The sequence below is a fragment of the Saimiri boliviensis genome, chromosome 13, assembly GCF_048565385.1.
Source record: "Saimiri boliviensis isolate mSaiBol1 chromosome 13, mSaiBol1.pri, whole genome shotgun sequence".
Lineage (NCBI taxonomy): Eukaryota > Metazoa > Chordata > Mammalia > Primates > Cebidae > Saimiri > Saimiri boliviensis.
The window spans coordinates 10,635,098-10,662,315 of record NC_133461.1 but is presented as its reverse complement, the minus strand read 5'-3'; the positions used below and the strand labels follow the sequence as shown (position 1 = coordinate 10,662,315).

At 32.6% G+C, this 27,218-nt stretch overlaps 1 protein-coding gene across 11 annotated transcripts in view; it reads left to right on the top strand.

The window, feature by feature from the left end:
• Positions 1–27,218, top strand: part of CCDC102B (coiled-coil domain containing 102B) — a 336,572-nt gene that overhangs the window by 292,363 nt on the left and 16,991 nt on the right. For 10 of the 11 annotated variants that reach the window (XM_074383268.1, XM_074383263.1, XM_074383269.1 and 7 more), the window contains one exon: positions 16,015–20,943. In XM_074383268.1, coding sequence (XP_074239369.1) covers positions 16,015–16,122 — 108 coding nt within the window. In that variant the 3' untranslated portion in view covers positions 16,123–20,943. Of the gene's footprint in view, positions 1–16,014; positions 20,944–27,218 lie in introns of those variants that run through there. The other variant, XM_074383267.1, reaches the window with a different exon arrangement.

The following is a 27,218-nucleotide window of genomic DNA, read 5'->3' as shown; positions in this document are numbered from 1 at the left end:
ACTGATCTTTATATCTATACTTAGACCAGTGAAACATTGTCTGGAGTACTATAGCTTTTCTATTGAAAAGTACTAAATTAACAAAGGTGAGTTATCCAAATTTATTCTTCTTTTGTAAAATTGTTCTATACATAATGTAATATAATATATATCATTATATGTTATAAAGACATTTCACTGTGGATGCTGTGGATGTGTATACACACACACATATATATACACACACACACACAAATATATACACACACATACATATTATATATATATATATATATATATATATATATATATATATATATAGTTAAGGATGTTGAACTTTCTCACAGACTAACCCTCATGTGTTCCCAAATAGAATAGAAGACCAGCACAAAAGTACAGACACTTGAAGGTTATTCTGTTACAGCTTTTTTCACATAAGATGTAAATAAAGTCTTTGGGGAAATAATTGGTTGAAAATATTAAGAACATAGCTTTTCATCATTTCAGTCACTGTAATGGTTCACTTAAAGAAAACTATCTCCAGCCTGTTTGCAGAAAAGCCATAACCTTAAGGTGAAAATCGGTTGAATCTGAACCTGTGTCATTCCATATAGAATTACTCAATTATACCAATTTATTTATAAGCAAATATTGTACCTTTTGCTCTACAGAACTTAATTCAAAGATTGAGTTATTCCCAGGAGATATCCTCATATTCATTTCATTAACTCTATACATGCAATTGCATTACCAATATACAATATTAGAGAAGTTATTGTTTATAGATCTCAAAGGTCAATAAATGATTTTAGCAATTTCTTTATCCAAAAATAGCTTGTCTACTATTTCTTCTACATTTTCACAATTAGCCCTTAGGCAAGGATGCCACTTAATTTAAGTGGAAAGTACTTGGTAAATATTTGGTAAGCAGTTCCATGAAAATGTGAAAATCCTGTGAAATTCTATGGTCATTGTTGGAAAAAAAGAAGGTCAGTGGGTACACAACATAAGTAATTCTTGAAAATCACAATCATCTGCATGGGTTATACGGCTATAGGACATTATAAGTTTTTGAAAACACAAAATTAAAATTATCTAATAGTTTTCATATAGGTAGTAAAAAGATGTAATATTGGAGGATCTGAAATTGATTCTGACTTTGAAATATATGTAGAATCATGTAACACATGCAGATTTCTCCAAAGACATAGAAAATTTCTCAAAAGACAACTGCTTTGTATTTGAGATCACCAATAAATTTTAGCAAACTGTCTTTATTGGTTTTACTGAGGTTTTTTTTTTTTCCCCTAGGGGAGAGTTCATTGTGGTACAGTCCTTAATAAAGTGGGCCAGAATATTTCACTTCCAATTATAAATATTTGGGCAAAATTTAGTCTGTATTAATGATTCAAAGCTGGCAGATTGCCATGCATACTTATTTCTTGTAAAGGTTTTGCTTTGCATGAGCTGCATTTAGGGAATTTGTGATCAGGAACTTAGCTGAATTTTTGCCATCATTCCTCATTACCCTGATCAAATTCCAGGCTGGACAGATTATAAATACACCCCACTGTGGATGCCCTGGAGCAGAATTGGAGCAGAATTGGCCAAAAACACTTGCCAGAATTCCTGATGCTCAGCTTGTCTCTTCAAGTTTCGTGACAGGAATTGGTCCTGTTCTCTTGCTAATGGAAAGATGTATCAAAATTGGTTATCTACTGCTTCCATTGAGATTTAGATAAATTTTTATAATACTAATAAAAATCGGTAGACTGTACTTACTGCAATCTGCAGCATCCAACATCTTTCCTTTTTTTTTTTAAATTAGATAAATGTTTCCAACGTCTCTTCTATGTGTTATATCTTATTTTTTCGTGATAGAAATTACTATTTTCTAATAACTGTAATACCCTTTTAGCTGAAATCATTGCCCCAAAATCACGAAGATTTAGAATATTGCTCAACCCTTGTTATATTGTTAGTTTGATCTGATTCTAAGATATGGTTTGAATGTGTTTAATTTGAGACATAATTTTCTAGGAATCTACTCAGATTTTAGAAGACTGCCTGGGGCCTTACCAGAGTAGCAACAGGAAGAAAGGAATTATTCTGTACCCAAAGTAAATATTGAATTGGATTCATCTGGCATCCCTAAGCTTTAGGAAATTATTTATATAGAAATTTTCAAATTATGGCCTACTTGTTTGGCAATGACTTTTAACAACAATGGAAGGGCATCTGTTGCTTTAGCCTATCCAGCATTCATTTGTTCTTTTTTGACAAGCAAGCACTATTCCAGGCTCTTGAAATATATGCATGAATAAAATCAACACCCCTGCTGCATGGGATTTGCATTCCAGTGGAGAGAAACAGAGCCGTTAAGATATAGATCGTATAACTAACTCTTAGAAAGAAAATATCAGAATTTCTACATTTGGGAATAGGTAGCAATATTAAATATGGTGTTTGGCCTGAGCTTTGAGTAAAGTCATGAAAGATGATAAAGAAAGTGAATCATTCAGATATCTGTTAAAGGAAGATTTCAGGTACAAGGAACATCAGTACACATCTTTGATGGAAGTGATCAAATAGAGAAAAATAAACAGGTAATGTATGACGGTGCACTGCATATTGATATATATATATATATATATATACACATATATGTACACACACACATATATATGTACACACACATACAAATTACTCTTACCAATGTTTCTGTATTACATGAGCTTCATTCAGGGAACTTGTAAACAGATACTTAACTAAATTTTTGCCATCATTTCTAATTACCATAACCAAATTCCAAGCGGGACAGATTATAAAGACACCCCACTGTGGATGCCATGGGTGTATATGCACACACACACACATCCATATATACAAACAGATTTATAGACACACACATTCCATGTATATCACATTTAGAATATATAGTTGCAACAACATCAAGGGCCTCACAGTCTATGAGGGACAGAAATAGAAAATGCTGATTATAAATTCTCTTTTTAAGTTCAAGGGTAAAGGTAAACAACAGGAAGAATGAAGTGTCTAATGAAAGCGACGTCTGTCAGGCCAGGGAAGTTTTACTGACTTCTCTTCCAAGTGAGTTCCAAGGACAAGCAGCATCAGTATCACCTGGAGACTGGTTGAAATGCAAAAATTTTGGCCGGGCGCGGTGGCTCAAGCCTGTAATCCCAGCACTTTGGGAGGCCGAGGTGGGTGGATCACGAGGTCGAGAGATCGAGACCATCCTGGTCAACATGGTGAAACCCCGTCTCTACTAAAAATACAAAAAAATTAGCTGGGCATGGTGGCGTGTGCCTGTAATCCCAGCTACTCAGGAGGCTGAGGCAGGAGAATTGCCTGAGCCCAGGAGGTGGAGGTTGCGGTGAGCCGAGATCGGGCCATTGCACTCCAGCCTGGGTAACAAGAGCGAAACTCTGTCTAAAAAAAAAAAAAATTTTAAGCCCCTGCTGAGAATCATCGAGTCATTATTTTCATTGTATCAGTATTATAAAGTGATTTATGAGAAGGTTAACAAAAGAAGAAAGAACATGAGCAAAGGCATGAGGGAAGAGAAATAATAAAACAAACACCACCGCCAATAACAAATCAACTTTGTTTTGTGTAGAAAAATCGGAAAATTCAGAATATAACCAAACTGAGATTACCCTGATAGAAGGTGATGGAAGACAGTAAATTAGAGGAGGCTTTATGCATTAATCTGAGTACTGACTCTAAGCTTGTAGCACTGGGGGATATTGAGGGACTTTTTAGGTCAGGCTAAATGATCACAATAGCATAATAGCCAGGTCGTTGAAGTAGACCGACAGATTGTGAAAGCCTTGATTATACCTCAGGTATTTTCACTTGCTCTTAAAACATCCTTAAAATTAATATAAATGTTTACTTTTTATTGTAAATTTTATAAGATGTTGAAACATATTTAGAAAATACCAAAATGTTTAAGCAACCAAATGAATAATTAATAATAGTATCACAACCACCTCTATCAGTATTTTAGTGGTATTTTTGTTTTTATTTTCTATATATAATAAATTTTTTTGCCAGAAATGTCAGAAATTATTCACAGTATTGTGAGGATATTTTTGTAAACTTAAATAGCATAAAATGGCACTATGTGATCATAATAAACATTTTCATGCCTGCAGAATGTTCCATTTTAATGTCTACAGACTATAATTAAACATAATACTTTCAGTAACCATTTAGGTCAATTTGAATTTTTCATGATCATAATGGAATATATTTATGCAAAATGTTTGATGTGTTTCTGATATTATTTCTCATAAATTCCAGTACATAATGAATAAAATATGAATAGGATTTTTGATATGACTTCAATTTAGAAATGGCTTCTAAAATGTGCTCCAATTTATATTCCCCTCATTCTCATAATTTTGGTATTAACATTTTTCTTGACCAAAAATATATATACCCTCTTTAAAAGATGAATTATGCAAACATGAAGACAAAACTGAAAAGTATCTTAATCCTACCTACCAGTGAACATTTCCACTAACTTTTTACAGTATTTCCTTCCATCCATGTCTATTCAGTCACATATTTTATATCCATCTTTATTCAAGTGTGTTTTTGTATATAAATACATTTACACCCTGATTTATATATGCTCTCTAGATATTTATTAATATACACAAGCATTCATGAACACACACTTTGCTACATCATCTTTGTATTCCTGACAAATATGCATTAAAGGCATCATATAAAACTTGTTTTAATGGAAAATAGAGGCAATTATTTCTTCAGATATTTCATAAGTGCATATCTATGAATCTTAAACATTATTGAGTGGCTCAATGTTTGATTAAGCAACAATTTTTTACTAAATAAATACTATTCTTGTCCTTTTATCAGTAGCTCTTGTCATTAGCAAAGCCCTCGCACATTTTTATCACCTTTTATCACTGGTTACCAAAGGACCATTCAGACAGTGCAGCAGAGGGGTTCCTGTGCTCACGACATTGCAACCATATGTCATCTCCATTGTGAAAATGTCACTTTCTAGATGTTAGATCTAGAGTATCTAATTGAAGATACAAAGTTATCTAGAGTATGCCACTGGAGATAGAGAAATGAATTCCTTAGGAAAACAACATCTATTTATTTTAACGTTAAGATCCTACTGTATGTACAGTCATAGAGCTTGCTTTTATTAAATCAACATTATATAGTACATTTTTTTCTGAAGTTATTTTGTTTTTTAATTATTATTCTAACACAGAGATACTATTATTTATTTTAATTATTTGACTAATTTGAGGCATGCGTGCATTGTTTCTGTTATTTTGCTATTGTAAGTTCCATACTAAAATGGACATCTATTGTTTATTCTAAGCTTTATGCATCTCTGAATATTTTTTATCACTATTGGTACCATTAGATATTATTATAGTGATGTTTTAGATGGGTCGACGTTTTGATTAGATGATTGTACTCATTAATTATATGTGTGGGTTTGGTTACATTATCTAAAGTTTCTTTATACTCTTCAATATTTTGATGTGCTGTAATGTCTCAACTGGCCATAAAATGCATGATTATATACTTGCTCTTCAATTTTACTTAATTGAAATTTAGTTATGGAATTTTAAATTAACCTATTTTTGCTGTTCCTTACTTCTAGTCTCTATTTTGAAGCATTGTTAGAAGTAGAAATGAATCTTTGAGAATTCACTTTTTACACAATTAGTAGAGGAAAATGTAGCAATGAATCATCACTATATGTTTTATGTAATAGTAAGAATTTTTCCTACTAATTCTAAAATTGTATTAAATATTTCCTTCAAATCCTGAATGAGCCACACTTTACTTTTGCAATTAAATTGCATTGCTTAGACTAAATTTTCTTTTCTTCATTTATTCTGTGAGATAAATCTTAGAATTTTTATGGGGTGTGGGACAGAATTATAAGGTATGCTGATATAACTGACTATAAAATGAACGTATCTATTAAAAGAGAAATTATATATGTACACTGAAGTTTGTTTTTCAACTGCAAAATCTTATAAAAGTTTACCATTAATATTTTATTATCATTCATCCTTTTAGGTGTATCTGGTGCATTATCTATTTCCCTATTGCTACTAAACCAACATGTTACTTTTATATGAAAGTTCATGAATCGAAGTTATATATAATATGTATTTCTTATGTTTTTATTTTTGAATCCTTGAGGCACATTAAACAAATTACATCTATTTATATTACACGCAGCGTTTTTTTTTTAAGTGTGATGGCTTTCTCAGTGTTAAATTTGACTCTGTGACCACAGTTTTGATCAATTAATGGTATTAAAATGTCAGTTTAATCAATAACAAGAGCAAGCAATAGGATTATCGAGATTTCTCATTAACTATTTTCTAGAGATGTGATGGTAATTCTTGAATCAGTTGATTACTTTAGTAATATGCATTCTACCTGCAATCGTATCTATTGGTTTCATCACTCTGTAGTAGAAGTATGTTTGATCAGCGGGGTTTAAAATATATGAAAGGTTTGTGGATATTGAAATTGTCTTATTTTTACTTAGACGAATGTGAGAAAATTAGTCTCTGTGTTTTTTAAGATTGGTTGCTATGTTATTAAACTTAAAAAATCTGTTTCTAAGAGGTTAAAGTAAATTAAAAATAAGAGGTATCAGTATCAGCAGCCTCTCTACAATTTAGAATCTAATTCTTTAAACCTGGGTGAGGTAAGAAGTATTTGAGGGTCCACAGGGAGAAAGCTCCAAGTTGGGCTGCAAAAGAGACAGGGAAAGCAAATGCCTGAACAGTTTCTGCCATTACTGTTGCTATCAGAAAGAGAAGTAGACTGAAGTGTTAAGAGTAAAAAGAAATCAAGGCCCAGAGGAGTATACAAATTCATAAATGTGGAATTGGCGGTTTTATTATTGAGCAAAACAAATGCCTTTAATGCATGCAGGTAAGCAGTCAGAAAGTTGAAGTGTGTTTTATCTCCATTATCACAGAATCCAAGCAGCACTCGCCATATATCATCCTACTTTTAGTATTCAGTCAGCAGATACTCAATTTACATTAGCTACATTGAGCTTACTCAGATGCCCTGTTTTGCATAATTCTTTACCAGGTTTATGCCGACATATTGTTATTTATAATTTTTACCAGTTCCTCTTATAGTTACTCTGATAGTGTATCTTGGACATATGGTTAACATGACCTATGCTTATCGGATACAGATTTGCCTGCTATATTATATAACCATTCCTATTACTGCTCCCATGCTCTCTTTTTCCTGTATTTTTACAAAAGTTTACTATTTCATCTTCCTGCTTCCCTTAGAGACCCCTATAAACGATTGGCTTGTTTAATGCCTAAAGCCCTTCCATTCAACTTCAAACAAAACCCTAACTCCTTTCTATGCCCCCAGGTTGCTACATGCCTGGAGCCTGACCATTAGAATTTCAGCTTAGATATCCTTCCTTCGCTCTCTCTCTTTTTTCTTTTGTACTCTAGCTAGCAGTCTATCTGTGATTTTTTTTCAAATAATCAACTCTTGGATTCATTGACCTCTTGTATAGTTTTTCATGTCTCAATTGCTCTGATTTTGGTTGTTTCTTAGCTTTGGGGTTGGTTTGCTCTTGTTTCACTAATTATCCTGGTTGTGCTGCTATTCAGCCCTTCCCAAACCATGGTCGGTTCCTGTTACATCATTGTGTTTATTTTTTCTTTGGAGTTTATCACAAAGTATCCCATTGAGTTTTGGGCTTTTGGTTTTTTTTTTTTTTTTTTTCCTCTCTCTCTCCTTCCTACTAGCCCAGTTTGAATGTCAGAACTAAGGCAGCAAGGGCCTCTGTCATATTCATAGTTGTATTAATTACCATCAGTCATTTGGTATACGACATTTTCTAACCAGATTTGAAAAGAAGGAAGGAAGAAAATAATGGCGGAGAGAAGGAGGAGCAGCATGGAAAAAGTTGCGAAGTTTTCTTTTTCGAAAATCACGTAATAAGAAAAATCACAGAATAACATTAAAATACATTATTGAATTACATATTAAATACTCAGGTTTACAATACAGGAATGAATTTGCACCAAACAAAACTAGCAGATGAAAAACTTTAAAGAAAGCAACATTTAAGGAATAACTTAGGATTTCTAATGGCTTCATCAGCCTGTCTCATGCCTCAAAGCTGTCGCTAATATGAAATCACAATTGGAGAAGATTTGGCAACAATATTTCCTCGAACCTGCTCATTTGGTCTTATCTACATGGCTACCACTTTAAAGCTACCAACATGTCTCACTGTAGTCTGAGCATCCATCTCCTAACAGCTATACCTGTTCTACTTTTCTCTAACAAAACCATGGTGATCTTTAAAAAAAACTATATTCTCTCAGTACTCAATACCCTGTACGTCATTACCCTGAATCCTAAAATCACCTAAGACATGTGTAATTATAACCATTTCTGTCATTCTAGATTACTATAATTATCTCCACCCTCTTAGACACAGGACCACAGATTTATTGAATTATTTTCAGGGGTTTGAGTGTAAGGAGTTTATTCTTAAAAGAAATATGACAAGTACATTTATGAAAATAAACTTTTGAAAGAGATTTGAAAAGCATAGCTTGAGAATAACGTATGTGTGGCAACTATATGAAAGTGCCGTTTCTATCCCTAATTAAGCCTTAAAGAGTTTTCTTAAAAGTTCCATAATGGCCAGGTGCAGTGGGTCCCACCTGTAATCCCAGCACTTTGGGAGGCCGAGGTGGGTGGATCACGAGGTCAAGAGATCGAGCCCGTCCTGACCTACATGGTGAAACCCTGTCTCTACTAAAAATACAAAAATTAGCGGGGCATGGTGGCACGCACCAGTAGTCCCAGTTACTCGGAGGCTGAGGCAGGAGAATTGCTTGAACCCGGGAGGTGGAGGTTGCAGTGAGCCGAGATTGCGCCACGGCACTACAGCCTGGCATCTGGCGATGAAGCAAGACTCTATCTAAAAAAAAAAAAAAAAAAAAAAAAAAAAAAAAAAAAAAAAAAAAGTTCCATAATACATCCCAGTTGTTTTCAGATTTTAAAAGCACAGCATCATCTGAAGGAAGTGGAAATAAATTGCGTGAGTACTGCCCTTGAGATTTTAGTTCAGAATGTCTGGTAAGGGGTCCATGAAAGTAATTTTTTGAAAACATTTCCAGCTATTGCATTTAGTAGGTGGTCAGTTAAAAAGAAAACGAAACAAAACAAAAGGACAAAACCAAAGCAAAAATGTATATTACCAACACTACATTGAAAAAATGATTTACTGGTAAAAATCTGTCTCTATAATTGAATGGAAATTTTTCTACCTGTCATAAAGCAAGTAACTGGTTGTAGGATGGAGGTGAAGAGTTTGAGGTTGTGGGATCTAACTGTCTGTTTCAAACCCTAATGTACCACGATTCAACTTCTAATGAACATTGCTTCAAAAACAGTTAATTAACACAATATTCTCATTTTGCCACAGTAACTCTGGTTCTTAATCACAGGACTGTTGTGCAAATTAAATGAGTAAAGACCCTGAAAGCATTGAAAACTGTGCCAAAGGCTTGTATGCTCTCAATATTTATTGTCTTTTAAAATGATAAATGCATGTAATAGTTCTCCTGAGAAACCCTGTATATTTGCCAAACTCAATAAGTATTTTCCCTCTAGAGAAGGCAATATGAAATATTGGCAATGAATAACTCTGAGAAAGACTGATGGAAGGAAGACAGCTATGCTGAGGACCATTATTTCTGTGTTTTGATATTTATAGAGAGCTTCCTTAAGATTTTAATGGTTATTTATCTCAGCTTTGTGAGATGGTTTAAAATTATTACCTCCTTTTTAAAATTAGGAAACTGAAGCTCATGTGACTTCATGATCTTTTACAGGTACAAATCGAAGGAACAGTAACAGTTGGGAACCATGTTTGGGATCTCTTACTTAAGTGCCAATGAATCTCTCTACATGGTTTTTTTTCTGTTTCTCTTTGTGTATATTACATCAGGCAGCTTGGGCTGCCGTAACGAAATATCACAAATTGAGTAGCATAAACAGGAATTTATTTTTTTCACATTTTTGGATGCTATAATCTCAAGATCTCAAAGTACCAGCCAGGTTGGTTTCTCATGAGGCCTCTCTTCTTGGTTTCAGATGGCGCCTTCTTGCTGTGAACTTGCATCACCTTTCTCGTTGTTTGTGAACTCTGAAATCTCTTTTTCTTCTGCTATTAATACCAGTCCTACTGTATTAGGACCCCACTCTCACAACTTGGTTTGGTCTTAATCACCTCTTTATTCCCAGGTACAGTCGCATTGGGATTTAACGCTTCAATATGTGAATTTCGGTTGGCAGGAACACAATTCAGTCCCTAAAACACATATCAATAGTAAATTAATCATGAAACATTTAATATATTAAAACATGACAAATGACAACAAAATATAATGATTATGATAAAATGAATCCAAGCAAATAAACAAAACTTTTCTAATGAATAAAACATGTAATATACTTAAATTACTAACATATTATTATCTTCTATGATAAAATACTCCAAAAATTATAGTTTTAAATGTATTAAAAATATGTTCTTTACTAAATAATTATTAGGCTGTTCATAAATACACATTCTTAAAATAATTTAAAAAAAAAACAGAAATTACACTGAGGAATCATTTTTAACTGTCCTAAGTACTGGCACTATGATGCCAAATAAGGGTTTTTTTCCAAGTAGGCATTCAGATGAGAAGATGAAAATGTAAAATAACATGAAGTTCCAGAATAATATTGGTCAAACATTATTATTAGCCTATTACATTATTATATTTTTAATCTTAAACCTATATAGCAGAATGAAAATCTTTCTAAAAATAAATTTTTAATGAGGCATGAATGCTGAACATTCTGTTTTCTCCACAAATATTGGAATTATGCAAGACAATTTCCAAAGAGACCAAAATTAGTTTTTATACCTAGGTTAATGAAATTTTATAAGAACTTTTAAGTAATTATTGGATATAATCATATTCTAGTAAATACTTTTGTAAAATTAATAAAATGTACAACATTACTTGTCAACTGATTTGAATAACTAACCAGGTAAAATATAAAGATTAAAATGTACTAGGAACATAATACATTAAAAATACATGTTATGTTAACAAAGACAGAAAAAAACTAGAACTGGAGGAATGTAAAATATCTGTAAACATTTTCTAATTCAAAGTTTAGGTGTAGAAAATGGAAACTCAGAAAAGTGAAATCAACAAAGAAGTGGGAGTTTAATAAGGGAAAAATTATATGGTAAGAAAGTGAACTTGTGCTATCTCTACGAATTGGGAATCATAGATCTCAACAAAATGTGGGTATTACCGAAAATGTCTAAATATTAGAAATTCAGAAATAAGACTAAATACTGTTTGGGAGTTCAATATGAAGTACATTAACAAAATGTTCATTCTGTAAGCATAAATAATTGATGAGAAGAGTTTACAGAATAACATTTCTCCGTGAGGGTACTAAAAAAAAAAAATCTTCCCTCCCCCACATCCCTTGGAAAGAGTAACCACTTAAAGCTTTCTAACATTTAAATTGATTTCGTTTTAATAACGCTAGTATAGAGATCAGTCAGTTGGGATCTGGTTCATCTTTACCAGTGGTTTGGCTTCGTATATAGAGGATTGATTTTTCTTGCAATTTGAATAAATACTAAAATTACTCTATAGTGCTGAGGGTCAGCAATCTACTTCAAGAGAAAAGCAAGATATTTTGTCTCGAAGCTGCACACGGGTAGAAGTTTCCCTAAAATTGTGAAGCATTCAATTGGAACAATAAAGTTGCAGGAAATTACTGTGAGAAAGGGAAGAGATTAAAACCACACAAACCTACCCCATGGAAGCCCCAGTAAGACTAAAAAGAAAACAACTTGGCCACTTAGCAACTAAAACACTTCTTAATATATTTGATTGGTTAACCTGGAAAAAACACAATTAATAGTACTTGAGGAAGGTACTTTTTGTTGTTGATTTCTTTTCCTAAAAAGAGCAGTTCAAAGCCAGGAACTCTCAGCTTTTTCAGAGTATGTCAGGGTCCATTTGCTTAAATTTGCACTGCATTGCATTTCTTTCTTTTCTTTCTTTTGTTTTCTTAGAGAGTCTTACTTTGTTGCCCAGGCTGGAGAGTAGTGGCTCAATCTCTGCTCACTGCAACCTCCACCTCCTAGGTTCAGGTGATTCTCCTGCCTCAGCTTCCAGAGTAGCTGGGATTAAGGTGCCTGCCACCATGCCCGGCTAATTTTTGTATTTTTAGTAGAGACAGGGTTTCACTATATTGGCTAGGCTGGTCTCAAACTCCTGACCTCAAGAGATCTGCCAACCTTGGCCTCCCAAAACGTTGAGATTACAAGCGTGAGCCACCTCGCCTGGCCTTAAATTTGCATCTCTAAAACCTTGATATTGTCTATGAGCCAAGAGATGAAGGAGCAAATTACAGACAGATTCGTGCTAATTCAACTCACAATGTTTGCATATAATTTCATTTTGTTAGCATATAGAACAAAATAGCACTTCAGTAAGATGAGATACTCATGCTTATCACCCTTGTTGAAAAGTTCTGAAACCTTCTGAATCTATCATTTCTACTTCATTTTACTCATCACCTTAGATTAAGTGTTGCTTTTTCTATTTTTGCCTTGTGAGATATTCTGCTTTTAAGATGACTTCCGCACTTTAGATATTAAGTGCTCATAGTGTTAACTTTCCTAGTCATGATAGTTCCTTCACTGTGTAGCCAAGAATCACTTATAATAGCAGTACCAGTGATTACATTTCACATTAATTTTCACTGTCCTTCTAATAAACCAAGTTTAGATTAGATAACATATGCTAAATACTTCATATCTAGTACCACATAATGCAATCTGTAAGTATTATCTATTTTCATCTTCATAGCAAGTCTATAAGTACAACCATTTTAAAGATTGAGGATATTAGACTCTCTGTGGATATGAAATTTGCTGTAAGACACACATGGGAAAACTGTAGTATGAACCCTAATTGATTTCAAAGCTTAAAGATATATTTCAAAATAAAATTGAGCTTATTTTAAAATAATTACCTTATTCCAATCAGGAAAAGAAAGACTAATTTTTAGAAAACCAAAGAATGTTTAGCTGGATGTTAAGTTTTAGTAAAATAAATGTTCAGTTAATAAGACTATTTATTTACTTATTTTAGAGACAGGATCTTGCTCTGTGGCTCAGGCTGGTATACAGTGCTAAAATTATAGCTCACCATAATCCTGAACTCAGGGTCCCAAGCCATTTTCATGCCTCAGCCTACCCAGTAGCTGAGACTACAGGCAAGTGCCACCAGGCCTGGCTATTTTTAATGTTTCTTTTTAAAAATGGGGTCTTACTACATTGTCCAGACTGGTCTTGAACTTCTGGCCTCAAGTAACCCTTCTGCCTCAGCTTCCCAAAGTGCTGAGATTACAGATGTGAGCCCCTTTTCCTGGCCTGATAAGACAATTTACTTACTATACACATACAACAAAACTTCTAAACTATTTTATTTCATTTTTTGGAAAAATAATTTCAAAATATTACTTTTAATACTGTAAGATATAAAATTCCTAAAACTAAATTTAATAAAATGTAAACTCCTAAGAAGACACTTTCCAAAGCTTCTGAGAAAATTATGATATTGAGTTGAGAAACTTTAAAGATGACATAAGTAAAATTTAAAATACTCTGGGTATTGGGCAAAAACATTAAATATTGAAATAATGTCAAATATACTTAAATTATCCCATAGAATTGATGAATGTCCAGTTTAAACAAAAATATAATTCTCGTGAAATTTGCTATGCTGTTTTTGAAATTTATAAAGCATATAAATTTCAAGGATAGTCAAGGTATTTCTGATGAAAAGCGACTGGGAAAAGGGAGCTTATACTATTGTATGTCAAAAGACCGTAGTAATTCAGACAATGTGCCGGACCAAATAAATTATCCAAAAAAGAGTCTGCTATCGGACTTTATGAAAGAAACTTTGTACATCAAATATATGGAGTTTTGACATATGACAGATTTGATATATCAGATCAATTGAGAAAAGTCTGTTCAATATTTGCACTTATGTACCTTTCAAAATGTGTTTGTATATGAAAAAAATAAAATTGAATTTCTACCTCATGTCATGTGTAAAATTAACATCAACTTGATCAAAAATATAAATAAGTGTAGAACATGAACAAATAGTGAACATACGGAACAATATTTTTCTAAAGTTGGAGTACAAATCCCAACTGTAGGAGAAAATATTGATAGATTTCATAATTTAATAAAAATAACTGTGATTAAAGCAAAGATCTCTTAAATAAAAAAAAAATTGTAAACCTGACAAAAATACTTGGGACACTTATGACTGGCAAAGGAATAGTATTAACATTATAACATTAATATATGTAGAAAAAAAGAAATGGACAAATGTCAAAATAGAATAATGAGCAAGAGGCCTGAATAAACACACAAAATAAAATATTAATCTAATAAAAATATAAAGACATATTATACATAATTGTTGATCAGGGATTTCAAATGTCACATTGTGTTAATGAAAATGTGATTAAACTAGATCCTTTCTAATTGTTTTATTTAGTTAAATTAGTAAACAATTTTGGGAGATATTTTGGTATTATCTTGTGAAATTTAGTATTACAAAAAGTGTTATCTGGTGTTTCTACTCCTAGGCATGTCTCTAGAGAAAATTTTTCACAGATGAATCACATCTATATCTATCTGTCATCTGTTATGTGTGTGTGTGTGTGTGTGTGTGCATGTGTGTGCGTGTCAACAATAGGAATATAATCTGAATCATTAGGTAATTTTGTCTTTGTGTGAATGTCGTAGAGTTAGATGGTATAGATGGTATAGCCTACTCCATTATATAGCTCTGTTACAATCTTATGGGACCACTACCTTATATGCACCCATTATTAAAGTCATTATGTGGTTCATTACTGTGTATCTATACAGTTGGTCCTCCATATCCATTGTGGAATCAACCAACTAACCACAAATCAAAAATATTTTTTAAAATTGCATCTGTATTGAACATTAATCCAGTCCTATAATACAAAACAGGGAGAATAAATAGAGCACAGATGAGATATCTCTACTACAGATGAGTCTTAGCCATTGGATTTTAAAAGGAAGATTATTATATACAGCATGATATACATTTTTAATTAAAGCAATTAAAAGAAAATAATGTATTTTCAATAATATATAAAAATGTATTTCACATATATATGTGTACTTAGAATATGAATATGTGAATATGTATACACACATGTATTTTTTTTCAAAGCCATGGGAACAAAAAACAAGTTATACTTCAGTGACTTATAGCTAGGGGAGGCAAGGGTGGAAATAGGGAAGAGTGGCTACATGGAAAAGATTTTGTCAAATATTTCAGAGCTCATTTTGAGGTTTGTTTTATTGGATATGTACATTGACTCTTATTAAAATAAATGGATATTTTTATTCATGCACATATACAAAAGAAACTCACACATACACTACTGATAAGTTACTGTCACACAAAAATATACCTCGTTTTTAAAGGGTTATTTTATTTCAACTTTTTTTTTCATTAAGGGCATTTCTTATTCAGGTGGAGATAGAAAACTATGTCCTATATATAATGCGTCATTATTTTTTTAATTTAACTTTTATTTTTAAATTGACAAGTAAAAGTTGTACATATTTATGATATACAACATGATGTTTTGCTATGTGTGTATATTGTAGAATAGCTAATCAAGCTACTTAATATATGCAATATCTCACTTATAGTTTTGTGGTGAGAATACTTACCATCTATTCTCTTAGCAAGTTTTAAGTATATGATAAGATGTTATTTACTGTAGCCACCATGATAGACTATAGAAATATGAGCCTAACTAAAGCATTTTCTACTTTGCTTTCAGCTTGATGATTCCCTGAATCAGATTCGTAAGCTCCAGAGGTCTCTGGATGAACAGAAAGAAAGAAATGAAAATTTAGAGACTGAACTCGGGCACTTACAAAACTGGTAATTATTTCACAAAATATGCTTAATTAAAGATTAGGGCCTTAAATAAGGACATTATATATCCTTTTCTTCTTTTATATTTTCCTAAATATCAGTCAAATTATTTTAATTAACTGAAAATATTAGTGAAAAAATTTACAGACACTAATACACAAATTAATGGGCTTCTTCACTTCTACTAATTTTTGTCTAGCAGATACTGCATACTCTGGCAAAGGATTTAAATGATATTTAGATATCATTTAAAAACAACTTTGATTCTAAGATGTGTAAATATTTTGAATGTCAAAAGGAGCTTTTAGAATACTCCTTACATAAAATCTTAAAGTTATAAGATCTGCAAGAAAAAGTAAGATGAAAACCATACAAGTTGCTGGGTCTTTAATAAGAGAACCATTGCCTTTAAGTAAAAGCACTGGTTTGTTTAAGTAATTGGTAAACTTTTATATATGTGTTTTTTGTCTACGTGGTGGGATGGCAGACTGTATTAACAAAAATAAATCATTCTAGATCATTCTAGAGCTGTAACAATACATTTCTTATATAATTTTATAGATGATTTCTAATTCCTTGAATAAAACAGAAGTGAGCAGATGAATCAGTGTTTTGTATTCTAAAGAGACTGAAAGATCGAACTAAGATTTGCACACTAAATAATGCAAATATTTATTTTAAAGTAACAGATAACCTGTGATTGAAGCTAAGACAATGCTATAAGCATGGCTGAGAAACTGAAAGGACTTTTGCCTTTTGCCTGGATAGACATTTCTACAGTAAAATCGTAGAAGGGCATCAGCATTACAAAGTAGTATCTAGGTAGAAATCAGGCCAAAACAAAGCCGTGGTTTCCCCTTGAATGATAGGAATAAATTAGAAAATTGTAGTTATGCGAATATTTCTTTAAAATTTTTGTATACATTATAGTTTATTGCTTCATATTTAAGTTTAGTTTTTAAGGTAAAATGTTATTTTGAACAAAAAGACACATAATTTTTCATAGCTATTTTCAACTGAAGGCAACTCGTAAAACTTAGCTCAGTCAATAACATACTGGTTTTATTCATCCCTCCCCCACCGGCCATTGATTAGTCATAAAAAAAATGAAATCTTACTAATTGATTACTGAATAAAGATGACTTTTATCCGATAAATTAATGTCTCATTGTAAAAGGCTTTGGCATTCACTGAGTCTTCACTTCTTCCCTGTTTCTCTCCCTAACGTGGGGAATTGTATGGCTAATAGGAACTCGGCACCGGGGAGCAAAGAGGGTGGACCTTCAGGTGCGCACTGGTGAGGGTTTGCTAGGCTGTGTAGCAGTGAAGTCCATTTTGTCACTGGGTACAGCTGGGTTTTGATGCTGAAAGGTGAACTTCCTTCTCTTTGCTTAGCACTTCTCCTGTTGAACTGGCTCCATCTCAGCCCTCTCTGGTATGGCCTCCCTCCTCTCTCCCTGTCATATCCCCTATCACCCAACTGACTGAGGAATTCACCCAGGTGGAGCCTTCAGGATGGCCCCCAGGTCAAGCTCCCTCCTCAGTCACAATTCTTCATGAGGACCAAGTAGAGTCTGGAAAAGCTAAATATTAGGGCTCCTCTTGCCTGACCATGTTTCTCTGCTTTTCTGTGGCTGTTCCCCAAGTGGGTATGGGGCAAATGGTGAGGCATCTTCCTCTCAAGATCCCAAATGCAAATAAAAAACAAATCTCCCCGCCATTAGACTTCTATGGTTTCTGGCATGCAACCAATCTCTAGATAAATGCACATAAAAAGGAAATTGGTGTGCTTTTCTGAAAGGTTTGCTTTTCTGACAATCTCAGAACCCAAGAGGAATGGGTTTTTATACTCTCACATTATATCATGTTCTCTTTTCTATTCTAGAGTTCAACTATTATGGTAGGCAAATGAGGCATCTCCTCAATGATCTCAGTATAGACTCATATTGATTTTAATCAAAATACTATACTGAAAATACTCTATTTTCTCTATATCCAGGAGAAACAGGTACACATTCTTTAAAGATTAGTGTAGAATTCACACACACACACACACACACACACACACACATAAACATATAGCACATTGTCCTCCAAAATGCAAAGGCCTTCAGTGCCTTGGCCTTGCCTCTTCCATGCCATGTTGTTAGTGATAAAAAGATCGCCTGTTATTAGTGTGGGGAATGAAATAATCTCCGCAGAATTCTTGTCTTGGTAATTGTGCAACTTTCCTTACTATGACTCAATTTTGGGTACATCACACCATTGGAGTAGAGTGCATGAGAATCATTATTTCTATTTTTAATACATGTTTACCTTGCTAACGAGATTTATTTCTAAAGAACACGTATGATTTTTTTTTTTTTACTTTGGATTCAGGGGTCCATGTGCAGGGTTGTTATGTGGGCATATTGTGTGATGCTGAAGTTTGTGGTATGGATATCACATTACCCACGTAATGAGCATAGTACCCAATAGGGAGTTTTTCAGCACACACCCCATGACTAGTACACATTGTTTGTTGTTTCCATCTTTGTGTCCATGCATACTCAGTATTTAGCTATCACCTACAAGTGATAGCATGCAGTATTTGGTTTTCTGTTCCCGCATTAATTCACTTAGGATAATGGCCTCCAGTTCTATGCATATTGCTGCAAGGAACATGATTTTGTTCTTTTTTATGGCTGAGTAGTATTCCTTGGCATATATGTGCCACATTTTCTTTATCCAACTCACTGCTGATGGGCATCTGGTTTTGTTACATGTCTTTGTTATTAGAAATGGTGCTTTGATGAACATACAGGTGCATGTGTCTTTTTGGTAGAATGAATTCTTAAGAAAGTACTAGAAAACTGAATCTAGCAGCACATTAAAAAGTTAATTTACCACAATAAAGTAGGCTTTATTCCTGGGATATAGGGTTGGTTCAACAAATGCAAATCAATAAATGTGATTCACCACATAAACAGAATCAAAACAAAAAGTCATATGATCACCTCAACAGAAACAGAAAAAGAGGTATCAAAGAAATATACCTCAAAAGAATAAGAGCCACCTATGACAAACCCACAGCCAACATAATACGGACTGGGCCAAAGCTGGGCCATTCTCCTTGAGAACTGGAACAAAACAAGGATGCCTACTGTCAACACCTTTATTCAGCATCGCGCTGGAAGTCCTACTCAGAGGAATCAGGCAAAAGAAAGAAAGAAAAGATATTCATATAGGGAAAGATGAAGTCAAGTTATCTCTCTTTGCTGATGATATAATTCTGTACCTAGAAAACCCTAAAGACTTCAATGAAAGAATTCTAGAACTAATAAATGACTTCAGTAAAGTTTTAGGATACAAAATCAATGTACAAAATTTAGTAGCATTTCTATCCACCAATAGTTTTCTAGCCAAGAATCAAATCAACAACACAATCCCATTTAAAGCAGCCACACAGAAAAAAGGAACTACCTGGGAATCCATCTAAGGAGGTAAAAGACCTCCATGAGAATGACAAAACACTGCTGAAAAAAAAAAAAAAAAACAGAGACGACACAAATAAGTGGAAAAATACTCCATTTTTCTCCCCATGATATGTTTTTGCAAAGTTAGTACTATTTTCTGAACTCACCTCTAAATATATGGTCTCTATTATCTTTAAGTGAAGGTAAAATTTTATGGTTTTTTATAGACATAACTAATGCAGAAGCATAGGAAAATTTCTACTTTCAATGAATACAATTCTGTTAAAAAGTAATTTTCTGTGATGTGCTTAATACTTTTATTCACTTTATTTATCAAAGAAATTAATAAACAATGAAGAGACTTTTTTTTCAAAAGGAAACTCTACCAGACCCATATAATTACTTTTGACAGTCATGGCTTGGAAATGTTAAATAGGAAAACAATTTCTATATTGAATATAATAACGTTCTTATTTGGACCTTATAAAAGTCTGTTTGAGAGACGAACATAGCTCGTAGTGAATGTACTCTATTAGGAAACAATAATACTAAGTCCAGTTTGAACTATAATTATCACAGGAAGGCGCCAGTCCATGGAAGCAAGTAATGCTGGAAAGAGATTTGTGCTACATAAGTTATTCAGTAGCCCCACTGACAACCTGGAGAAAGAAACAGAGAAATAGAAAATCTGTAATTCTAAGTTATTTTGTGTTAGACCATAAAGAGAAATTAAAAATGGTCCTAAAGGAAGAGAATGTAATTTATTTTTAAAAAATGAAGAATAACTAATATAATAAAATCTAATCATATAAGAAAAGACTGTTGAAGCTCAAGTGTAATATTACCAGTGTCATAAACTAGGAAAGTATTATAATAAAATGAGATTATTTTTGTAATAATTTGAGAAAAGCCCTTTTTAAGCAAACACAAATCTCAGAAACTATAAACTATGTGGTATTTGAACTCACAGAATTTTATAATTTATTTTATTTTATTCAGAGTCTCATTTCCCAAGGACACTACTCTTACATACATTAAATCCTTCTCCTGCTGCTACTTATCCTCAAGTTCTATATAAGCTTTCCCTACTATCCATGTTCTATTATGTCCTGAGAACTCATTGCATCTGAGGAACTCTTACACCAACACAACTTTCACCACTCTTCTATCTCATCATGCCAATATAGTTTATACTAAATTTTTAGATAAATAGTTGCATTTCATTGAGAATATTAACATTGTTTACTGCACAGCCTCATAGTATACTATAATTAAATGTTCTGTCATTTACCTTTTTATTTTTCTCTGTTTGAACTTAATCATTGCCTATATCTAGTTGCATGATTTTCTATGTATATATATTTTTTCCTGCAGAATGCTTTTATTACTAAAGAAATTAATTCTAAATGAACAGTTTTTCCCAAAAATCTATTATAATCAGGAGTAATTTCTGTTTGGACAGCTCTATTATCTCAGGATCTCAACTTACCAATATTTCTAAACTCCTATCCTTATATTTTGTGCTTAGTAATCTCTTTGTTACAGTATATCATCAGCAATTTCAACAAAATGATGTCATGCCAGTTAAATCTTTTAGATTTTTAAATTATTATTTCAATTTGAGCTCTTTCTAGTTCTCTCTTTATAATAGCATATTCTTGTTTTATGACTCCAGTGTCCTTTTTAGCCTCTTTGAAGATAACTAAATATTACTTTTATGTTATTCTCTGTGTTTTCTATTTCCTCCCAATCATAATTTTCTTGTTTCTTGGTTTTAACCTTTACCATTCTCAAGCTTTTGATTCGCACTTGGATGAATCTCAACTTTCTCTATTGTTCTCATCTCTTGCTTGCTTTATTTCTAGGCATTTTTAGTCAGCCTTTTTTTTTTTAATACTTTAAGATTATTGGAGACTTATTTATTTCTTTACAGAAGTTTTTAGCCTAACTCTTAGCTTAGCAACCTCAGAATTCAGCAAGTAATTCATGAGGAAAGCTGGCCCTCAAGTCTCAAGGTATCATTCCAGCGCACCATGGCCTCTTTTCTACAGACTATAAGTGGGTTTAGTGTTAAGTTAATCTGAGCATTTATCTTTTTTAAAAAGAACTCAGAATATTAATAATAATGTCATACATATAAAAGAAATATATGCTTTATCTTATGGCTTTAACTTTCTTGATGTTTTCCTTGCATTCTGTGCTTTCTGTAAGGATTGTGCTACGCAGTGCTGCTTTTATATATTACCCTCTGCTCTTGGTTTGGAATTTTTGCGTTTTGATTTATAAATCCTGATTATTTCTACTAAAAGTTATTTAATATATTTTTTAAATCTTGAATCTCTTAATTAGAGATTTGTAATTAAGGTCAAGAATTAAATTACATTTTAAATATTTTTCTCTATGGAGAATTATCTTACCGTTTGCCTTTGTTCTTCTTGCCCTTCTAAATTTGCATGGATTAAAATATATGAACTGGAGATAAAAGCGCATATTGTTATTAAATACATTTTATTAGTTTACCTTGATTTTCAGTTTATAACTATTATGCTTTACTTTTAAATTAATAAATATTTTTGACATTCATGATCAACCTATATCATGATTTCCAGATTCTTAAATCCTCAAATTATGTCATTTCTTAGATTACTGAAACCTATTTGTGTGTATATATGTTTAACCTTTTAATAAAAATCATATTCCCAATTCATGTTTATTAATTTATTTACTAGGGATTAGACCAAGATTAGCATCTTTCCCTTTTGACCATATATATTTTTAAGATGTACTTGATATTAACAATTTTTAAATGAAAGCATATTAAATATTTTTATTTGAATTCTTAATTTTTTAAAAACATTTATTGACATTGTAATCTAGCTCTTCCTTTAGTTGACCTCTTTATTTTGGTTCTTTTATCAGTAATCTAGAATAATATTTTAGTAATTTTCACCCAGACGGATAAGCAGTTACCATTCCTTTCACAAGTGAAGAACTGCCTGGATTGCATGAAATTCTAGGTTCACAAAATATTACCATCAATGAACATCATTCCACTATCTTAGTGTTAAGAAAGAAATATTTGTCATCAATTTTCCCATTGAAAGTGTCATTTTTTTGCCAAATTACTAAAAAATTGTTTACACTTATGTTTGAAAGGGAACAGAATATATCTTAATATAAATATGTGGCTAATAAATTTAATGTAATTGTGAAAAGTGCATTTGATTTATATGTTCAAATCTTTCCATTTTTCTTAAAAAAGGTTTTTAAATACAGTATAAAATCTTATATATATATATATATATATATATATATATATATATATATTATGTTTTCCTTCTATCTCTTGATCATCAATTATTCCTTCACAAGGGCTAAATATATCTGCCATCACTTTTTGTTTGGTATGTCAATTATATTCTTCTTAAATTCAGGTTACATTTTCCCTCTAAGTTCTAGGAAAGCTTTTAAAGTTTGCTAAATCTTTATTGTTACTAGTATTCTGTACTCAAAAAAAATTAAAATATGTTTTATGGGTTTCCTTGTATCTTTTTCTTGTATTAGACAACTCTTTTCTTTCGTTTTCATCATTAACTAAACATACCGTCTCCCTATAACCTCCCAGGCCTCCCTTATAAATGTCATTTCACATTGGATCTTAGGTGATGCCTCACAGAATTAAACACGTACACACACAAGATCCAAATTTAAATTTTCTTGAAATAATTACTTTATGCTGAACCTTAACAATGTTGTGTCCTTTCTTTTTCTAATGCATTATTTGTCTTTGAGCAAGTGTTCTTGATTTTTATTTTTAATTTCTGTTAACTATTTTGTCTTCTTTCCCCCTTTGTATGAGGAGATATGTATTCAGGTCAAATTACATACATTCTAATACATCAATTAAAGTTTGTTTTAGTACTCATCATCTGTGATGTAAATGGAATAGAGAAAATATGATAAGCTTAAACATATAACAAACATGAGAGTGTCTGTTCCAGCTGTTGGTATTAAAGCAGTGGGATCTGTGTAGCAATTTGGTTGCACCATTTTGGCCATCTTGGAAAGGTCTCCTCCATTCTTCTTTTAAAATACCCTCTAAACTTTGCAAAAGCTGAAAGTACTTCAGCAGCACTGGAAACTATCAGGCTGCAACGTTTTTGGTGTGAATAGAGCACAGGGTTACTAACAGAAAGTGGCAGAACCCATGTGCCCAACTCAGCACCATGTGGTCTCTGGTTTTCTCCTCTCTCAGTCGATTCCACAGAAGTCCCTACTTTGTCTGCTTTCTGTCCTACTTTTAGTTTGCCTTTGCCCTTCATCTCAGAAGAGTACGCCTCATTTTGATTGACAGCTTGTCTGTCACCACATGAATGGTTTCCATTTTCCACCTCTGCTCTCTCTCCCTTTCTGCCAAAATAATTCTCTTCTCCTGCCCTAACAGGAACTCTTGGCAAGGAGGAAAAAGAATATGAACTACTTGAGGATATACAGCATAAATAGTTGACTTCAGGCCCTATGTGTTAAAGGTTTTCTACTTGGCTTTGATTGTGGTATGCTTTGTACCAAAATTTCTATATTACTTTGTAATCATCCAGGTTCAGTGTTTTGAGTATTTTATGGCCATAAATGTATAAATATTATGCAAAGACAGTTGCTGACTGGCTTTTTAATGGTTTGTTGTCTAGAATTGTGTAATGGTTGTCATAGATCAATTAATTGTTACTTGGGATTTGATATTCACCTTTCCTGTATTGAATACTTGATAATAAAAGAGTAATAAATTATTTTTAAAACAAATGCAGAACAATTTTTCAATGTGTAGAATATGTTCTTATTTCTAGGACTTTCACCATGGCTTCAAGAGTGGATTAGATCCGTAGATTTGCACTACTGAAGAATATTAAGAGTTCTCTGAGAAGGAACTGACTAAAAAATTTATTATCTTTTCTATTCAGTTTCCAGCATTGAAAATTAAAGTTTTGAACAGCACTGTGCAATAAATATATTTGAGCCATAGATATGAGCCACATTTAAAAAGAAGAAAAGAGCTGATGAAATTAACATTCAGTTGCATAACTTGAGAATTTATTTATTTCAGCATTTGAAGCTTTATTTTATTTACTTTTGTTTTTCAGTGTTTGATCCAAGGCCAAATCTCTATTTTTTATTTCATTGATCGCTGTCTTTAATTTAATTTTTTGAGGTTGATTTGTTAATTTTATTTCCTTATTCTTCAGTCAGAAGCTTAGATATTAAAGATAAGTAAGATTAGACTTGCTTTATAGCATAACATACTCAGTTTTTGTCAGTGTTCACTTTAATCTTGAGGAAAATGTATATTTTGCAGTTGATGCAGCTTTTTATTAGTGTTGTTCAAATCTTTTACATCTGTATTAATTTTTTTTTCTGTTTGTTCAACTGCTTTCTCATATAGTAAGAGAAGTATGTTTAAATTTTCAACTATAATTTTGGATCTATCTTTTACCGTTGACATTTCCATCAAATTTTAATTTTTATATCTTGAGTCTGTATAATTAGGAGAATTTTGTGTTAAAATTATCTTTTTATTGAATTTCTTCTTTTGTCATTATTAAATAACCTACTTCATTCCACAATACCCTTTGTCCCAAGTCTATTTTTATTGATATTAATCAATTTTGTGTTTAGTGTTTGAATAATTATAGTTCATCTTCAGCTCCCAACCTTTGTTGTATTCAAGTGAGGTAGAAGGAAACCACCATGCTCTGAGTTCCAAATTAAGAGTCCTTTATTAATTAGCCAGCAACTGAGAGATGGCTAAAGCTCAAAATTCTCTCGGCCCCAAGGAAGGGGTTTGATTTGCCTTTAAACCTTGATGTAGGTAGGGGAGGGGAATTTTACAGAAGCAGAATAAGTAAGTTAGGCAAGGAAGCTGGTAACCAGGGGGCAGGAGGTTCCCAGGATTGTGGGTTGCTATATTTCCATACAGTCATCAAGGGGAGTAGCAGGGGGAACTTTCCATGCGATCAGTCACCAAGGAAGTTATTTACAATAGCAGTAGACCTACCAAGCAGGACGTAGTTACAGTGGTTACAGGTGCTGTGAACAGTGTGAACCACTCTTTTCATATTTTCAATTTTTTATTTATTTATTTTTCAATTTTTTTATTGCATTTTAGGTTTGGGGGTACATGTGAAGAACATGCAAGATTGGTATTTTATCACTGATCTTTTATTATATTCCAAATGATAATCCTGTCTTCTGCTATTAAACTCATAAAAGTTCTTAATTTCATATATTATATTTTGCATTTCTAAAGTTTCCAATTGATTTTTTTACATATATTCTAATTTTTTTCTTGAAATATACGCCACCTGTTTATCCAGCATAATTATGTTTTTCTATATATTCTACAATATATAAATCCGGTTTACTGTGAAATCCTTTTCTAAAGTTCCAACATCTGAATTTTCTCTACATCTGCTTATATTGATAGGTTTGTTTTGATTATCAGTCATTTATGCATAATTTTTAGCATTATAATTTTTAAGTTTATGGTGGACATTATATGCTATGATACAGAAACTCTACATTATGTTTTCATCCTACAATACCATTAGATTCTGTTCTATTAAGCTATTAAGAGAGGATCACCCTTTTTTCTGTTGTTGCTTGGTTTTAAGCCATTTTAGCACAGGTCTACTTTAACTTATCCCCGTATTGAAAGAGAGCACTTACTGCTAAGACATGCTTTTACTTCTGGGAATGGTGTTTCTGGCGTCTCAACTGAAGCCTAATGTGTGCACCCAGGTTTCTCTACTATGGTTTGGAAGGGACTAACATTTCCTCAGTACTGTGAGACCTCTAGAAACTCAGCTCATAGCTTCTCTGCATCTGTTTTCTGCTTGACCTCTTAGCCTCTTGTCCTGCACATGGTCAGCTAAGACATTGTCACAGGCCCTCAGCAACATTTTATGCAGATGCTTGGAGGACTTCTTGGCACTTTCCTCCTCTCTGATATTTTGTCATCCAAATCCCAACCACTTTCACAGCCCCAGACTCTGACCTCTTATTTCTTCTCCCACTCATATTAAGACCTTTGCTCTCTGTCTGGCTCTCTTTCTCTGTGCAGCAATTTGAAAAATTCCCCTAGTGAAAACTCCAAGGTTAATGTAAGTCTTACTTCATGTGCTTCCCCTTTCTCAAATATCGTGGGAGGGGTGATGCATTCAAACATGTTTTTCAACCTCTTAAAATACTTTTTGCTCCAAGTTTATAATTATCTACACCTGTTGGATAAGTTTGATATCAGCTACTTTGTTTATTCAGAAACTACTAAGTTTTTGACATCTGTTTCTGCCACTCTCTAATAAATCGGAAAATTTGATTAAATCTGCTATGTTTAAACTTTCTTTCTGCCTTTTTATTATTTCTTTGGTCTAAATTATTTTTATCTCTTTCCTAGATGTCTACAATAGCTTTTAATTTAACCTCCACTTCCAGAATATACTCAGCATTAAACAGTTGTCTTCCAGAAACACAATTTATTTATTTATTTATTTATTTATTTATTTATTTATTTATTTGTTGAGACAGGGTCTTACTCGGTCACCCTGGCTGGAGTGCAATGGTACAATCTTGGCTCACTGCAATCTCCACATTCCAGCTT